Below are 13,860 nucleotides of genomic sequence, written 5' to 3'. Positions count from 1 at the left end.
AATGCAGATAGAACATAAATAAACAATAGAAGACAAGAGGACACAAGATGTGGTGCACGTTAGGGACAAACCCCAATGTGGGGAAACCCTTTGATCAATTCTTCTTATTATTCTTCAAAAGTTCAACACAGAGAGAGAGTACAATATGCAAAATTCACTTGCCCAATCAAAGTCAAATTTGTCTAGACAAACAACAGCCACAAGAAGCCCCAACACAGAGAGAGAGTACAATATGCAAAATTCACTTGCCCAATCAAAGTCAAATTTGTCTAGACAAACAACAGCCACAAGAAGCCCTAACCAGAAAGTCAACGCTAGTCAACGGGGCATAATTTATCCTCCAAAACAGCTCGGTCAAATCTAGTCAACTCGGCCTCCAACAGTCATCCGAATCATCCCAAAATAGTCCCAAAAAAGTCAGTCAAACTTGGTCAACACGGAGTCAAAACTGCGGTCAAACCCTCTTGTAGTTAACGCTGGTCAAACAACTCGGATTGCCTCTATTTCTGTGCCCAGAAATGCGGCTTGCCCAAACAGAAATATCTTGAAGAAAAACGTAGTCAAATCAAGTCAACTCCTGCAATTCGGTCAACACTGGTCAAACCCTCCTGCAATTCGGTCAACATCCAAACAGAAAGTTACAGTCTTCTTCGCACGTGTGGAGAGAGAGAGAGGCTGCGCAAAAATCCGTACCCAATCAAATGAGGAAAGAGAGATGTGTGTGAAGATGAGTGAGCAAATGAGGAAGAGGCTCCTTCTATTTATATGCAATGTTGAGAATGAAAAGAGATGTCTTGTGGGCTTGTGAGCCTACATTAGTTCACTGGCCGACCTCGTCAGTTTGTCCATAATAGAAATAAATTCATAATTCCATTTGTACATGTCAGAATGAGATAATCCTTAGATCAATCCTACACCTCTTGGAAAGAGGAATCCAATAAAAATATCAACTGCATCATATTTGCTGTCCAAGGTGGAGTTTGACCCTAGTTCCCAAATTTAACACTCCCTCTCAACTAGGAAGAACTCCACCTACCAAACCATCTGACAATCTGTACCATCCCTGTCATCCCTGCTCTGCTTTGATGAATCATGGAGAAATAATGAAGAAGAAATGATCGAGAATGTATCATACCATTCTCCACTGACCCAAAGTCAGTCTCCAATAATCGAGAGTGTATCATAATACTCTCCACTGGCCCAAAGTCAGTCTCCATTGATCCCAGATCAATATCAAACATCCTAGCATAGGGAGTACAATAGTACACGATGTGTCCATCAGTAGTACTATGGTCCCTATCCTCATTTCTCTACTCATTGGCTAGATGAGAGGTACTTCCCATGAGTTCCAGACTGCATGGGTAGGATGTATCAGTAAGAGAAGGTGAACCACTCATCCTGTTCATATGCCATAGGAGAAGGTGAGCCACTCATCCTATGCATATATCAACACAGGGTATCACAGGGGAAGGTGAACCATTCACCTTGTACATCGTGCACCACTAGGGGAAGGTGAACCACTGACCCTATGGTCGCTCATCGCTCCAAGAAGTACCCCAAATCCCCCCGGAGCTCCCAGAGCTCAATATCCAAATCAAATGGGACCCTCATAAGAGGGTCTCTCCACGACTCCAGGTCGTTCACGGAAGGTGAAGAATTTAACCTTCCCCAGGGGTTTCGTAAGAATATCTGCGACCTGATCATCAGACCTAATATGACATAGCCTTATTGCTCTTCGTTGTACCATATCCCGGATAAAGTGGTACCTGATATCAATATGCTTGGAGCGGTCATGAAACACAGGATTCTTAGAAAGACGAATCCCACTTTAGTTTTCGCAATAGATCACTATGTTATCCATCACATGTCCAAACAACTCACTAAAGAGCTTCCTCAACCAAACAGCGTCACAGAAGGCCATACTAGCTGCAATGTATTCAGCCTTAGTGGTGCTCAAAGCAACCAACTTCTGCTTCCTTCTCATCCAGGATATCAAAGCAAACCTAGAGAGAAGCAACATCCAAATGTGCTCTTATGATGCACCACACTACCAACCCAGTCAGCATCAGAATAACCATGGAGCCTCACATTCTCGGCAGTGTACCTCAAACCATAGGTGATTGTGCCTCGAAGATATTTCAAGAGATTCTTGGCAGCAATCCAGTGTATGTGATGAGGCTCGACCATAAACTGACTCAATGTATTCACTGCAAAACATATGTCCGGACGGGAGTTCACCAAGAACATCAAGGCCCCCACGAGTTGACGATACTCAGAAGGATTTCCCAAATTGGGCCCAGCAACACTTCCACATAACTTCTTGAAGTGAAGTTCCATCGAAGTAGTCACCGACTTGCAGTCCACCATCCCAAATCTTTCAAGTAGCTTCACAATGTATTTTCTTCGAGAAAGGAAAATTTCACCTGCCTTTTGCCAGACCTCCAACCCTAGGAAATAATCCATCAATCCTAGGTCATTTCAAACTCTCCCTCTTACATTGATGAATAAGAGGGTCTGCACCTGTCAGAAAGAGATCGTCCACATAAAGTACCAAGATGAGAGGTTTGTCATTCTCAACCTTAAAGTAAAGGTTCGGATCAAATTCACTTCTTGTAAAACCTAGCTTCATCAGATAGTTGTCGATCCTCCCATCCCAAGCTTGGGGAGCTTGCTTCAGCCCATAGAGGGCTTTCTTCAACCTACATACATGTGTCTGACGATCTTGAACTTCGAACCTCTCCGGTTGTTCTATATAGACTTCCTCTTTAATTGAACCATGCAAGAAGGCGGTTTTGACATCCATTTGGTGTAGGTTCCGTCCTTGTGAGGCATCAAGGGGTATAATTGAACAGATGGTGGTATATCGGGCAACTAGTGCAAATATCTCATCATAGTCCACACCTTCCTTTTGAGAGAAGCCTCGAGCAACAAATCTAGCCTTGAATTTTTCAGCACTTCCATCAACTCCATGCTTGATCTTGTAGAGCCATTTCGAGGTGACAATGGATTTGTCTTGCGGTCTAAGGACCACATCCCAGATGTCATTCTTCATAATCGACTCATACTCTTCGTTCATAGCATCCTTTCAAACTTGGTGCTTCACAGCTTCTTCGAATGTGCAAGGCTCAAATTTAACGATGGTGCTCATGGCAGTTAAGTACCCTTGGTACCTATTCGGCTTCTTACTTTGACGAAATGTCCCCCTTGGTGCAACATGTCTCTCGGCATCTTCGACAGTTTCCCTAAACCATGAGGGTCTCCTTTTCAAGGAGGAGGGCTCATGAGGAGGTGGATCAGTGGGATCCATTGGTCCTTCACCATCGGGAATTTGCTTCTTTGTCCTTCCTTGGAATAGGAAGGTTACTAATCTTCCCGAGGGCAACATCTTCATCGAAGGTGACATCATGACTTATCTCTATTTCTCTTTGTCTAGGCACATAGATTCTTTATACCTTAGAAGTTTCACTGTAGCCCACAAATGTTCCTTTCTTCCTAGATGCATCCAATTTGCTTCTCTTTTCTTTCGACACATGAAAATATATGGGACTACCAAAAATTCTAAAGTAAGAAACATCAGGTTTCTTACCAGTGAAAACTTCTTCCGGAGTTTTGGAATCCAACGCTTGATGAGGGCAACTATTTTGAACGTACACAAAAATGTTGGCAGCTTCCACCCATAAGAACTTCGGAAGGCTTTGATCACGAAGCATGGCACGAGTGACTTCTATAATAGAACGGTTCTTCCTCTCAGCAACACCATTTTGCTTAGGATTATATGCGGTAGTAGTCTCCCTGTTAATTTCAGCTTCTCTACAATAGTCATTGAACTCATTTGATTCATATTTGGTTCCATTATTGGTCCTCAATATTTTGATCTTCTTCCCTGTTTGATTTTCGACCAAAGCTTTGAAAGAACAGTAGTAGTCTCCCTATTAATGCCAGCTTCTCTACAATAGTCATTGAACTCATTTGATTCATATTCGGTTCCATTATTAGTCCTCAATATTTTGATCTTCTTCCCTGTTTGATTTTTGACCAAAGCTTTGAAAGAACGGAACCATAAGAATACCTCGTGCTTTTTTTTCAAGAAATATAACCAAGTTTTGCGAGAGAAATCATCAACAAAGATAACATACTATATCTATCCTCCCAAAGAGTTCACGGGCATCATACCAGATAGATCAAAATGAATCTATTGCAATATGTCGGTAGCCTTGCTATCACTTGAGGGGAATGGTCCCCTTGTATGTTTTCCTTCGGCACATCCCTGACAAACACCTTCATGTTCTACTTTAAATTCGGGCATACCTGTTACCATCTTCCTCACATCGGGTAGGGCTTTATAATGAAGATGAGCAAACCTTTGGTGCCATAATTCGGATTGAAGAGATGTATTGCAAGACATAGCTCCTAGTGGACTTCCTCCAACTTGATATAGGTTGTCAACCCTGAATCCAAGAGTAAATGCTTCTTTGAAATTTCTTTTCCAAACACATACCTTTCCATCGATGAATGCCACCTTGAATCCTTTGTCTTCCATTGCCGAGATAGATACTAGGTTCTTCTTTAGATCAGGTACATATAGTACTTCTTGTAGATGAATGGTGTTACCTTGATTCAATTAAAGAGTAACATTCCCAACTCCCTTCATGGGATAGGTGGTATTGTCCCCAAGAATGATTTCCAAATTTGCATCCTTTTCTATAAGATTTGAAAGAGCTTCCTTATACCCAGTGAAGTGCCTTGAGGCACCACTATCAATCAACCAATTTCCCAAAGTATCCAGAGGAGAGGTAGTAGAGAGGGTAGATATAAGATAAAATTCTTTTTGCTTGTTATCAACAACATTAGATTCATCATACCTGGAGTTTCTTGATCTTTTGGGAGGTTGACCATTTCCATGTTGAGTAGTGGGAGCATTCCTTTTTCCTTTGTTGCTGAATCTGCAATTCCTTTGATTGATGTTGCCCCTGAAATTGTTGTTGTTGTGGTTGTCATCTTCATGAGGTGTATCCCTTCTATTCGGACACTTCCTAACATAGTAGCCAAACTTGTTGCAAATGAAGCATCTTCCCTTCCTTCCATTTTTGAATCCTAGCCTTCCTTGACATTGCTTCTTTGAACCTGCATTGTTCTTCTTCTTAGCATGAGTGGAGAATGCAGTGGGATCATTCCTATTTGAAGGCATATCCATTTCCATCATCCTTGTTTCTTCTTAAGAACATCTAGTCAACAATTCTTCAAAACTTGGAATCCTGTTGTTGTTGAGAATAGTAGTGTTGAACACATGCCATTCACGAGGGAGTCCTCCAAGGGCAATGAGAGTGACCTCCCTATCAGCAATAGCTTCTCCAATTGAAAGAAGATCTTTCTTGATCTCGGTAATCCTCATGAAGTAGGATTGAATATCTTCACCTCTTCCCTTCTTTATGCCCTTCAATTTGTTCTTGAGAAAGAGAACTTGGTTTGCATTGCTAGCTTTGAACATGCCAACCAACTTGTCATACATTTCCTTAGATGTGTTCAAATTGGAGATGTATGACCAAATGCTTGCTAATAGAATCCCTGATTATCAGATCGAGATGTTGGTGCTCAAAACAAGTCCTTTATTTGTGCAGGTTCCTTGCGGCCCTTGTAGTTGCGGCCCTATAGCCTCCTAACCCTCCTGATAATGACCTTCACTGACCTCAGAAAGAGGCCAAACTTTTTTGTTCTGCACCTACGCCGTTTTAAGAAATCTCAGGCTTCGAATAGGATGCTTAAGAGCCACCAAATTGCCTAAGCTTGTCCCTCAATAAGACCCAGGTCAGATTCCTTCAGCTGAACAAAAAGTGTCTCAATATGCCAAAACAAATCTGCTCCAAAGATATGTGCTAGAAGAAGAAAAAGAGTGTCTAGGTATGGTGGGATCAGCTCCACCGAAACCATAAAAAAGATTATATAGGGTGGGATCACCTACAATCAAAGAGAAGGGGTCTCAAATCCTCAAAGTCTCAGCTCAAGAAAGACAGACATATATGGTCCAAATCAATGATGCAAAATGATTACAATTCCCCTTTATTTATAGATTTTCTCATGGTGTTCAGTTTGATGTGACGGGTTGCAACTTGCAATGCAACACCCAATTTGGGTTTTATTGCCCCTGCCGATCCAAAATTCACCCAATGTTGCCCCAAACGTTGGGAAAATTGGGCTTTCCCCTTTTATCAAGACTATAGCCTATGGGGTTGGATAAGTTATTGTTTCTTTCCATGGGAAATTAATCGATTGGGGACATTATAGTGATAAGGATGTGAGTTTTGAAAGATTAGTACGAGTCGTGGATTCTAACATAATCTTGCTCATTAGGACTCGGAGGGATGGGGATCTATATGTTTGCCTTTTGTTTCGCATGTTATGCTTTGTCTTTTGAGGCATATTTTATGGTTGAGTTCACACATTTGGAGGTAAGTTTGCATGACTGGAAAAAATTGACCATTTGAGCTATGTACATGTTTTCATACATATTTGTTCATTAAGGACACATCTCATATATGCTGATGCAAAGTAGCATATCGAGGGGGATGACTACTACATCTTTGGGATGTTGGAGATTATGAAGAGTGCCCATATTGAGACAGCTTTATTCTTCATTTGGTTGTTCTTACATTTAATCAATGCTCATGCTTAGGTGGATCAGGCTGGTTTGGAGGATGTCGTGGAGTGCTCCTGTCAAATAAGCACTTGCTTTAGAGGTTGTTGTGACAACCATTGCCCATTCATCTATACTTTTGTTCATGAGATCCACCTTTTGAGGGAGTTGTTGAGACTAATGGAGAGAGAACCCTAGCTCTATTGAAGACCCTTGTGAACGTCAATGAGGGTTTCTAGGTTAAAATACCAACTCCAAGAACACTGCACATAGTGAGGTGGTTTTGAGGTAATGATTCCCACTTGGTAATGAAGAAACGAGCATCTAGAGGTACACTCTGCTTAACATGGAGACACATTGCACATAATTAAGGTTAAAAGATTAGGCTAAAGAGGAGTGCTCTATACTTGAAGGTTTAGAAGATTTGTTTTATGGTTATCTTGATTAAGATGTTGCTCAGGCCTGGTATATACGGAGCTTTTTATTAATATTTAAATGGATGATGTGGTCAATGAGAGGAACGTTCCATTAAAGGGGGCTTCTTAGAGGGAAAAAGTAATATTTATAAGAAAAAGGCCCATGTTTGAAGGAAGCACTCAACCAAGAAGGTCCTAGAGAGAGGCCCATTATCCGAGAAGGGAAGCATCTTCAAGAGGACAAGTGGTACTTCTAAATTCTCATGATATTTTATTAATATTTCTTGGAGAAAAGATGGATCTAAAGATCTCTATAGGATTTTCATTAATATTTTATTGCAAAATTATTTGAAGAGGTGATCTATAAAAGGAAGAGGCCTCTCACTTTGCAAATCAGAAGTTTAGGTGGAGAGAATTCCCTTTAGAAGGCTAAGGATATTGTAGTTTGCAGGTTAAAAGGAGGAAAATCTTTGGTAAAATATGTTGTCTTTAATTGGGGTATAAGTCATGTAGATGCTAGGGCTGCCATATCAAATTCTGCTGGTATATGTCTTTACGTCAGAGATGTGGAACATTTCTGTTGGGTTATTTTGGTGTTAGAGAAGGGCATTTTGTAGAGGCATTCATGTCCTCTTTCTTCCATGATGTAATCAATGCTCTTAGTGAAGATTAAGCTTTCTTCCATGATGTAATCAATGCTCTTACTGAAGATTAAGGCTGCTGTTCACTCTTATTTGATGACTGTTGTTATTCTCTTAGCTTTATGGGTTACATCATATGTGAGTAGTTTTGCATTGGTGATGAGAGGGCATCTTGGTGAGCTTTTCATACAATTCTTGTATCAATATGATTGATTTAATTGGTGATGTTGATGTATATAACATAACTTGCTGATTTCTTCTTTTCATCATAACTTCATCGTGTGATGCTGTGACTCCATTTTCCCAAAGGACAAGGCACTCGGTCTTGCTTGTTTTCTTATACATTATTGTAAAGATAAATCTTTAAACATGCCGAATCACTAATCTGAGTTTCCAACCTTGGTTGATAAGTCAGATTAGTGATTTGATTCGGGGAATCCTCCCTTGTGCTGGAGGAGTGCGAGCCTAAAGTAAAGAGTGGTTCTACTTATGCGACAGTGGGTAGAACTTCCAAGAGTTTTATATAGGGTTCGTACTTTCAATGATTTGGACTTACCTTGTGTGCATATCCAGGAGGTAACAGTCTTGATTACCATCAACGTTAATGATACTGTATATGAGACTTACGTGGGCATTTCATCCTATTTTGTCCATCCTGTTTCCACCAAAACATTCCTTTCTATAGATGCTTATATGGCATGCTCAGCAATCTTGTTTTGGTTACTAATAGGTGTGAGAAAAAACAGATCAATGAATAAATATTAGGCTTTTTGCCTATTTTTTATACGGGAAAAATATCTTGCATCGAAAAGCATGTGATTTACATCAAATTTCTGTTTATGTTGTCTTTCTTCAAATATTTGAGATGGGCCATCTTGGTCATAGCTCCATTTCCCAGTGAATCAAATATCTGTTATGAATCAATCTACTCTAGCTATAACTTATGTTGCTAAATCTACAAGTAATGCTGACATTTCTCATATATTCAGCAAAAGAGATATTATTATGCATCTAATTATTGATGACCTATGATTTATGTCCAGTAATATTCGTTTTTGTTTCTTCTATGTTCATTGTTTCCAATTCAGATAAAGTCTCTTCATCTATATGACTGCCTGAGAGCTAATAAGTCAACAGCAGCATGGGGTGTTGAGGCTCGTGTGCCGTTTCTAGATAAGGAGTTTATCAATATTTCCATGGGAATTGATCCAGAGTGGAAGATGGTAAGTGCCACATTTCACATATTAGACACAAGAATATTTTGTTGTATTGTTATAGCTAAGAAATTATTAAGGACTAGATATAGGAGACTGAAAGTGAATATTTTACCAATGTTCAGAATCTTTTATGAGCTCTTGTGCTTTGTCTCTTATTTGTTGCATCCTGCTTTTGCCCATATAGTATTTATTTATTTGTTTGTTTAGATTTTTTGTCTGTTTTATAACCTGCTATTAGCACTTTTGTGTAGTTTTCTCATAGAATTTTTCATTAAATTTTGTTATAATACACATTCTACCGTGCATTGCTTTCGATCAAAGTTTGGTTTCAGTTTCTCATTTTGACATCATGGTCATGGTTGTTTACATGCATCTCAGTGTGTAACATGGCTGTGTTTAATGTGTTTTGCTGTAGAGCATGGTGTCTCCAATTGGTTGCAGCATAATAATACCTGAAACGTTTTCTTCCTAATTATTCATAGTAATATGACACCTCCATTTCATACATAATTTTTTCCATGGTGATTCTTTGTGAAATGTCTGAGAGACATTACCTATTTAAGCATGTTCTTGCTGATGCCATCAAGTAATATATCTGTGAGGGTGGTGCTTGTCTTCTACATTGGGTGTTAATCTCCCTGCTCCTATTCACTGATGACTTGGTCTTGTTGGCCTCTATAAGGGCTTACATAGACAAATCGACACATTGGCCAGCTTTTGTGACCTCCAACAACTGGCGGTCAACCTAGGTAAACTATAAAACCCGTTGGGAAATATGGTAGCCATAGTTGGTATTTTCATCTTGGAAAAGAAAGGGGAAATTTGAAGTTTTAAATTTTCCTCCAAACTTATTTCAGGTCAGCCTCATTATGTTTTAGGTCAACTGGCCCCCTAAGAGACACCCATTCAACCCCCACTTGAAGGCTATATAAAAGAGATCATCTCTCCTCACTTGGACACATCAAATTTTGTCTCATGCATCTCTGATCCAGCGAAATCATAGGTGGCTGAAATTTTAGGAACTTGGATTTTGATATGGCATTTTATCATGATTTTGGTTACTGCTTTTGTTAAAATTGGCAACTAGGGCCAAACTCCACATGGGTCATCTTATTTATGACAGCTGATATTTTTCTTGGATTCCTCTCTCTGAGAGGTGTAGGATTGATCTTCGGCTTCCTCTGTCTCTTCAAGTTCACAAGTTGTGAATTGTTACTTCTTCTCTCTGTTAGATGCCCGAGATCGATTTCCTAAAGTGAAGTGTTTCAACTTGTATGTATGTGAGTTTTGCCAATAACCAAAAGACACATTCATTGGGAAGGAGAGGCCGACTTATGGATATTCATCCAATCACTCATAAACTTGTTTTATTTACGGAGGATTTCATAGGAGAGACTGTACCCAAGGAGGTCCCACATCCACGTCATCAATCGCAATCGCAACTTTCGGTGGTCTGCAATCGCAACTCTTAACATCACCGATATTCACACTGCCAATGAAATAGACGCGATATAATATTAAACCATTGTCAATAGATCCGTCGGGTCCACAGCTAATATCGCAATCGGCGGTCGGGTTCACAAGACTTATCGCAATCAGTAGTCCGGTGGTGTTAACCCTTATGATTTGCATAACTTCCTTGATACCTGGATGCGATATTACATAAAGGTATATTCTATGGAGCTATCGGGTCCGCACCTTATATCGCAATTGCAGTTTTTATTGTGACATCCCTTTATGACTTGCGATATGAAATTTTATACGATGGATGCGATATTGTATTATGGCGTATTGTAATGGAATCATTGGGTCCGCAGTACATATCGCAATCGGCAGATTTGGGGCGGTGATACGGCTTTAAAAACTTGCAGTATGGTGGATGCGATATTTCTTTAGGGCGTTTTGTAATAGGACCATCAGGTCCACAACTTATATCGCAATCAGCGGGTTTTGAGCAGTGGCATATAATAGAAAACGCTGATATTATATACTGTCGATACGATTTCTCCGATAACTCTATTTATGCTCCTCCGCCGCAATGCTCCTCCGTTGTTTTCTTCCTTTCGGTTCTTCTTGGGCATATGTGATAGATCTGCATTGTCTTGGCTCGTCGCTCCTGTGGTTTCTCTTTACTCCTATCTGATACACTGCTCTGATAGCTCTTCTTTCGATAGTTCTTCTATGCTCCGATAACTCTTCTTCCGATAGCTCTTCTTTGATGGATTTTGATGAACTCTTCCTGCTCCTGTTGCTTCATGAATCTGCTCTGCTTGGCTTCACATCATTATTTACTATCCAAAATATTGCCATATTGACATCAATGACAATCTAGATCAACAATCTCCCCCTTTTTCGTTGTTGGCAATATTCTCCTTCTCTCCCCCTTTGACATCAATGGCAAAAAGGTGCACACGAATTCCCCCTATCGAACTGCTCCTGTCATGCAACATCTTTATGAATCAACTTAATGCGATGCTAGAGAAATAACCTCCATCTTTTGGCGAAGATGTTCAAATGCTTCTCGAGGAAGAGGTTTTGTGAAAATATCAGCTATCTGCTCCTTAGTATTGATATATTCCAAATTGATGTTTTGTTCAACTACTTGTTCACGAAGGAAATGATATTTGATTGGTATATGTTTGGTCTTTGAGTGTATCACTGGATTTTTGCTGACACTGATATCACTTGTGTTATCACAATAGATGGTGATTGGTTGATTGGTACCTATGTTGACATCTTTCAAAGCTTCCTTCATCCATAATATTTGAGTACAATAATCTGCAGCAGCTATATACTCGGCTTCAGCTGTAGATAGTGATATGGATGTTTGTTTTTTGCTGAGCCAAGATACTAGACAATCTCCTAGGAAGAATGCATTTCCACTAGTACTTTTTCAATCATCGACACTTCTGGCCCAATCAACATCGGTGTATGCAGTCACAGTAAGAGTTGAGCTCTTAGGGTACCAAAGACCAAAATTAGGAGTTCCTTTCAAGTATTTGAGAATTCTTTTTACAACCAACAAATGGGATTGTTTAGGCGCTGATTGAAATCTTCTCACCATTCCTACTGCTTGCATAATGTCAGGTCTTGTAGCAGTTAAGTATAGGAGGGCTCCAATTATTGACCTGTAATGAGTTGCATCTACCGGAGGAGAGTCATCATCTTTACTTAATTTGCAATTTGTTGTCATAGGTGTGCTCATGGGTGCACAATCTTCCATTCCATATCTTTTAAGCATGTCTTTGAGATATTTTGCTTGAGATATGCACATGTCTGCTGTGGTTTGAGATACTTGTAGTCCAAGGAAGTAAGATAACTCTCCTATCATCGACATTTCAAACTCTTTTGACATATTTTGAGGAAACTCATGGCTCATCTCATCATTATTACTAGCAAAAATCAGATATCAACATAGACAAGAGTGACTAGTAACTTATCCTCATCCATCTTTATGTAGAGATTACTTCCTGCCACCCCCTTCTGGAAGCCTTGTTGTAGATAGTGATCCAATTTTGCGTACCAAGCTCTAGGAGCTTGTTTCAACCCATATAATGCCTTTTTCAACTTACAAACAAAGTCTTTTCCTTCTGCTAGATTAAACCCTTCTGGTTGCTCCATGTAGACTTCTTCCTTGAGTTCCCCATTCAGAAATGTTGATTTTACATCCATTTGATAGATTTTGAATCCTTTTGAGCAAGAAAATGCTAAGAACATCCTTATAGCTTCCACACGAGCTACTGGTGCAAAGGTTTCTTCAAAGTCGATTCCTTCAATTTGTGAATAACCTTTACAAACAAGCCTTGCCTTATTTTTGATGATTTGTCCATCTTCATTCATTTTTTTTTGAACACCATAGGGGCCAGCGTAGCTGATGCAGAGGCTCCCAGAGATAATGCAGGGCCTCCTGGGCTGACACAGGCCAAGAAAGGCTGATGCAGGGCCAACATGAGACAGAGAGGGGCTGACGCAGTCCATATTGGGCAGATGCTGGGGTTGCAGGAGTAGTTTTGTGCTGAAGAGCTGCCGGAAGGATTTTCCGGGGTTTCAGCGAGGAGATTTCTCTCAAACTGTGAGGTATAGCTGCTAAGGAAATTCTCTATTGGGTAGGCCAATTTCAGCACCCAGATTGTCCTCTGATATTACTTCATAAGAAAACCCTTAGATAGCTGCACCGGTTTTCCCACATTGGGTTTTTCCGGGGAAATTGGTCCAAAAATAATGGTGCCATGTGGTGTGTTTGTTGTTGTTTCTTTTAGTTGCTGATCTGTAATATATTGAGCATGCATTGGTGTTTATTTTCAGTATTTACTTTGTAAATAACTTGTTAAAGAAAAATAACAAGTAGGTAGGAATAAATCAGAAAAGGTGCATGAAGGGTTTCTCAGCTAAGTAAACTTAGAAACTTCAACATCATCAACTTCTCCTTGAGAAACCTCTTTTCCTGCTACAAACCTTCCATCTTTCTAAAACTCCACCTACAGTAAAAGCGCAACGCTTGTATGAAAGTGCAACAAAATTTTTCCTTCACAATTCTGACTAGTGCTGAGGTCTCTGAATAAAATAAACAACTTGTTGATGATGCTGAAAGTCTTGAAAGCCATTTTCAAGTTCCCACTCACCAAAAAGATGCCAAAACTTCACATCTCCATCAAACCCTAATGTCTTGTCAAAAATGCAGCATTGCTGTGTGAGTTGCTTCCTTAAGGAAAAAATTTGTAAGCATCATAACTCTAACTGACTATGCTCCCAAAAGGAATTCATGCAAAATATAAACCTCTCAACCTCCTTATCCAACATCATTCAACTATTATGCTCGGGCAGAAAGACAAAAAACCAAAACTGTTTTGATTACCTGTTCAATGTTCAGACTTTGGTTGCCTTAGCCAACAAATCAAGTTTTCCTCTGTCCTTCTCTTGTATTTCTTGTAATTGTTGTTTAGCAACTCTTAGCT

The 13,860-nt window shown here is 39.8% G+C and overlaps 1 protein-coding gene across 1 annotated transcript in view; it reads left to right on the top strand.

The window, feature by feature from the left end:
- LOC149258392 (asparagine synthetase [glutamine-hydrolyzing] 2-like) overlaps positions 1-13,860 on the top strand; it is a 300,044-nt gene that overhangs the window by 181,507 nt on the left and 104,677 nt on the right. The window contains exon 10 of the mRNA XM_089415256.1: positions 8,777-8,911. Coding sequence (XP_089271382.1) covers positions 8,777-8,911 — 135 coding nt within the window. The remainder of the gene's footprint in view (positions 1-8,776; positions 8,912-13,860) is intronic.

This window comes from Pinus tabuliformis, chromosome 6 (genome assembly GCF_031772625.1).
Source record: "Pinus tabuliformis cultivar Carrire ecotype Pingquan chromosome 6, CPIR1, whole genome shotgun sequence".
In the NCBI taxonomy this organism is placed as follows: Eukaryota; Viridiplantae; Streptophyta; class Pinopsida; order Pinales; family Pinaceae; genus Pinus; species Pinus tabuliformis.
Note: the sequence above shows the minus strand (reverse complement) of the source record. Positions and strands in the feature narration are given on the sequence as shown.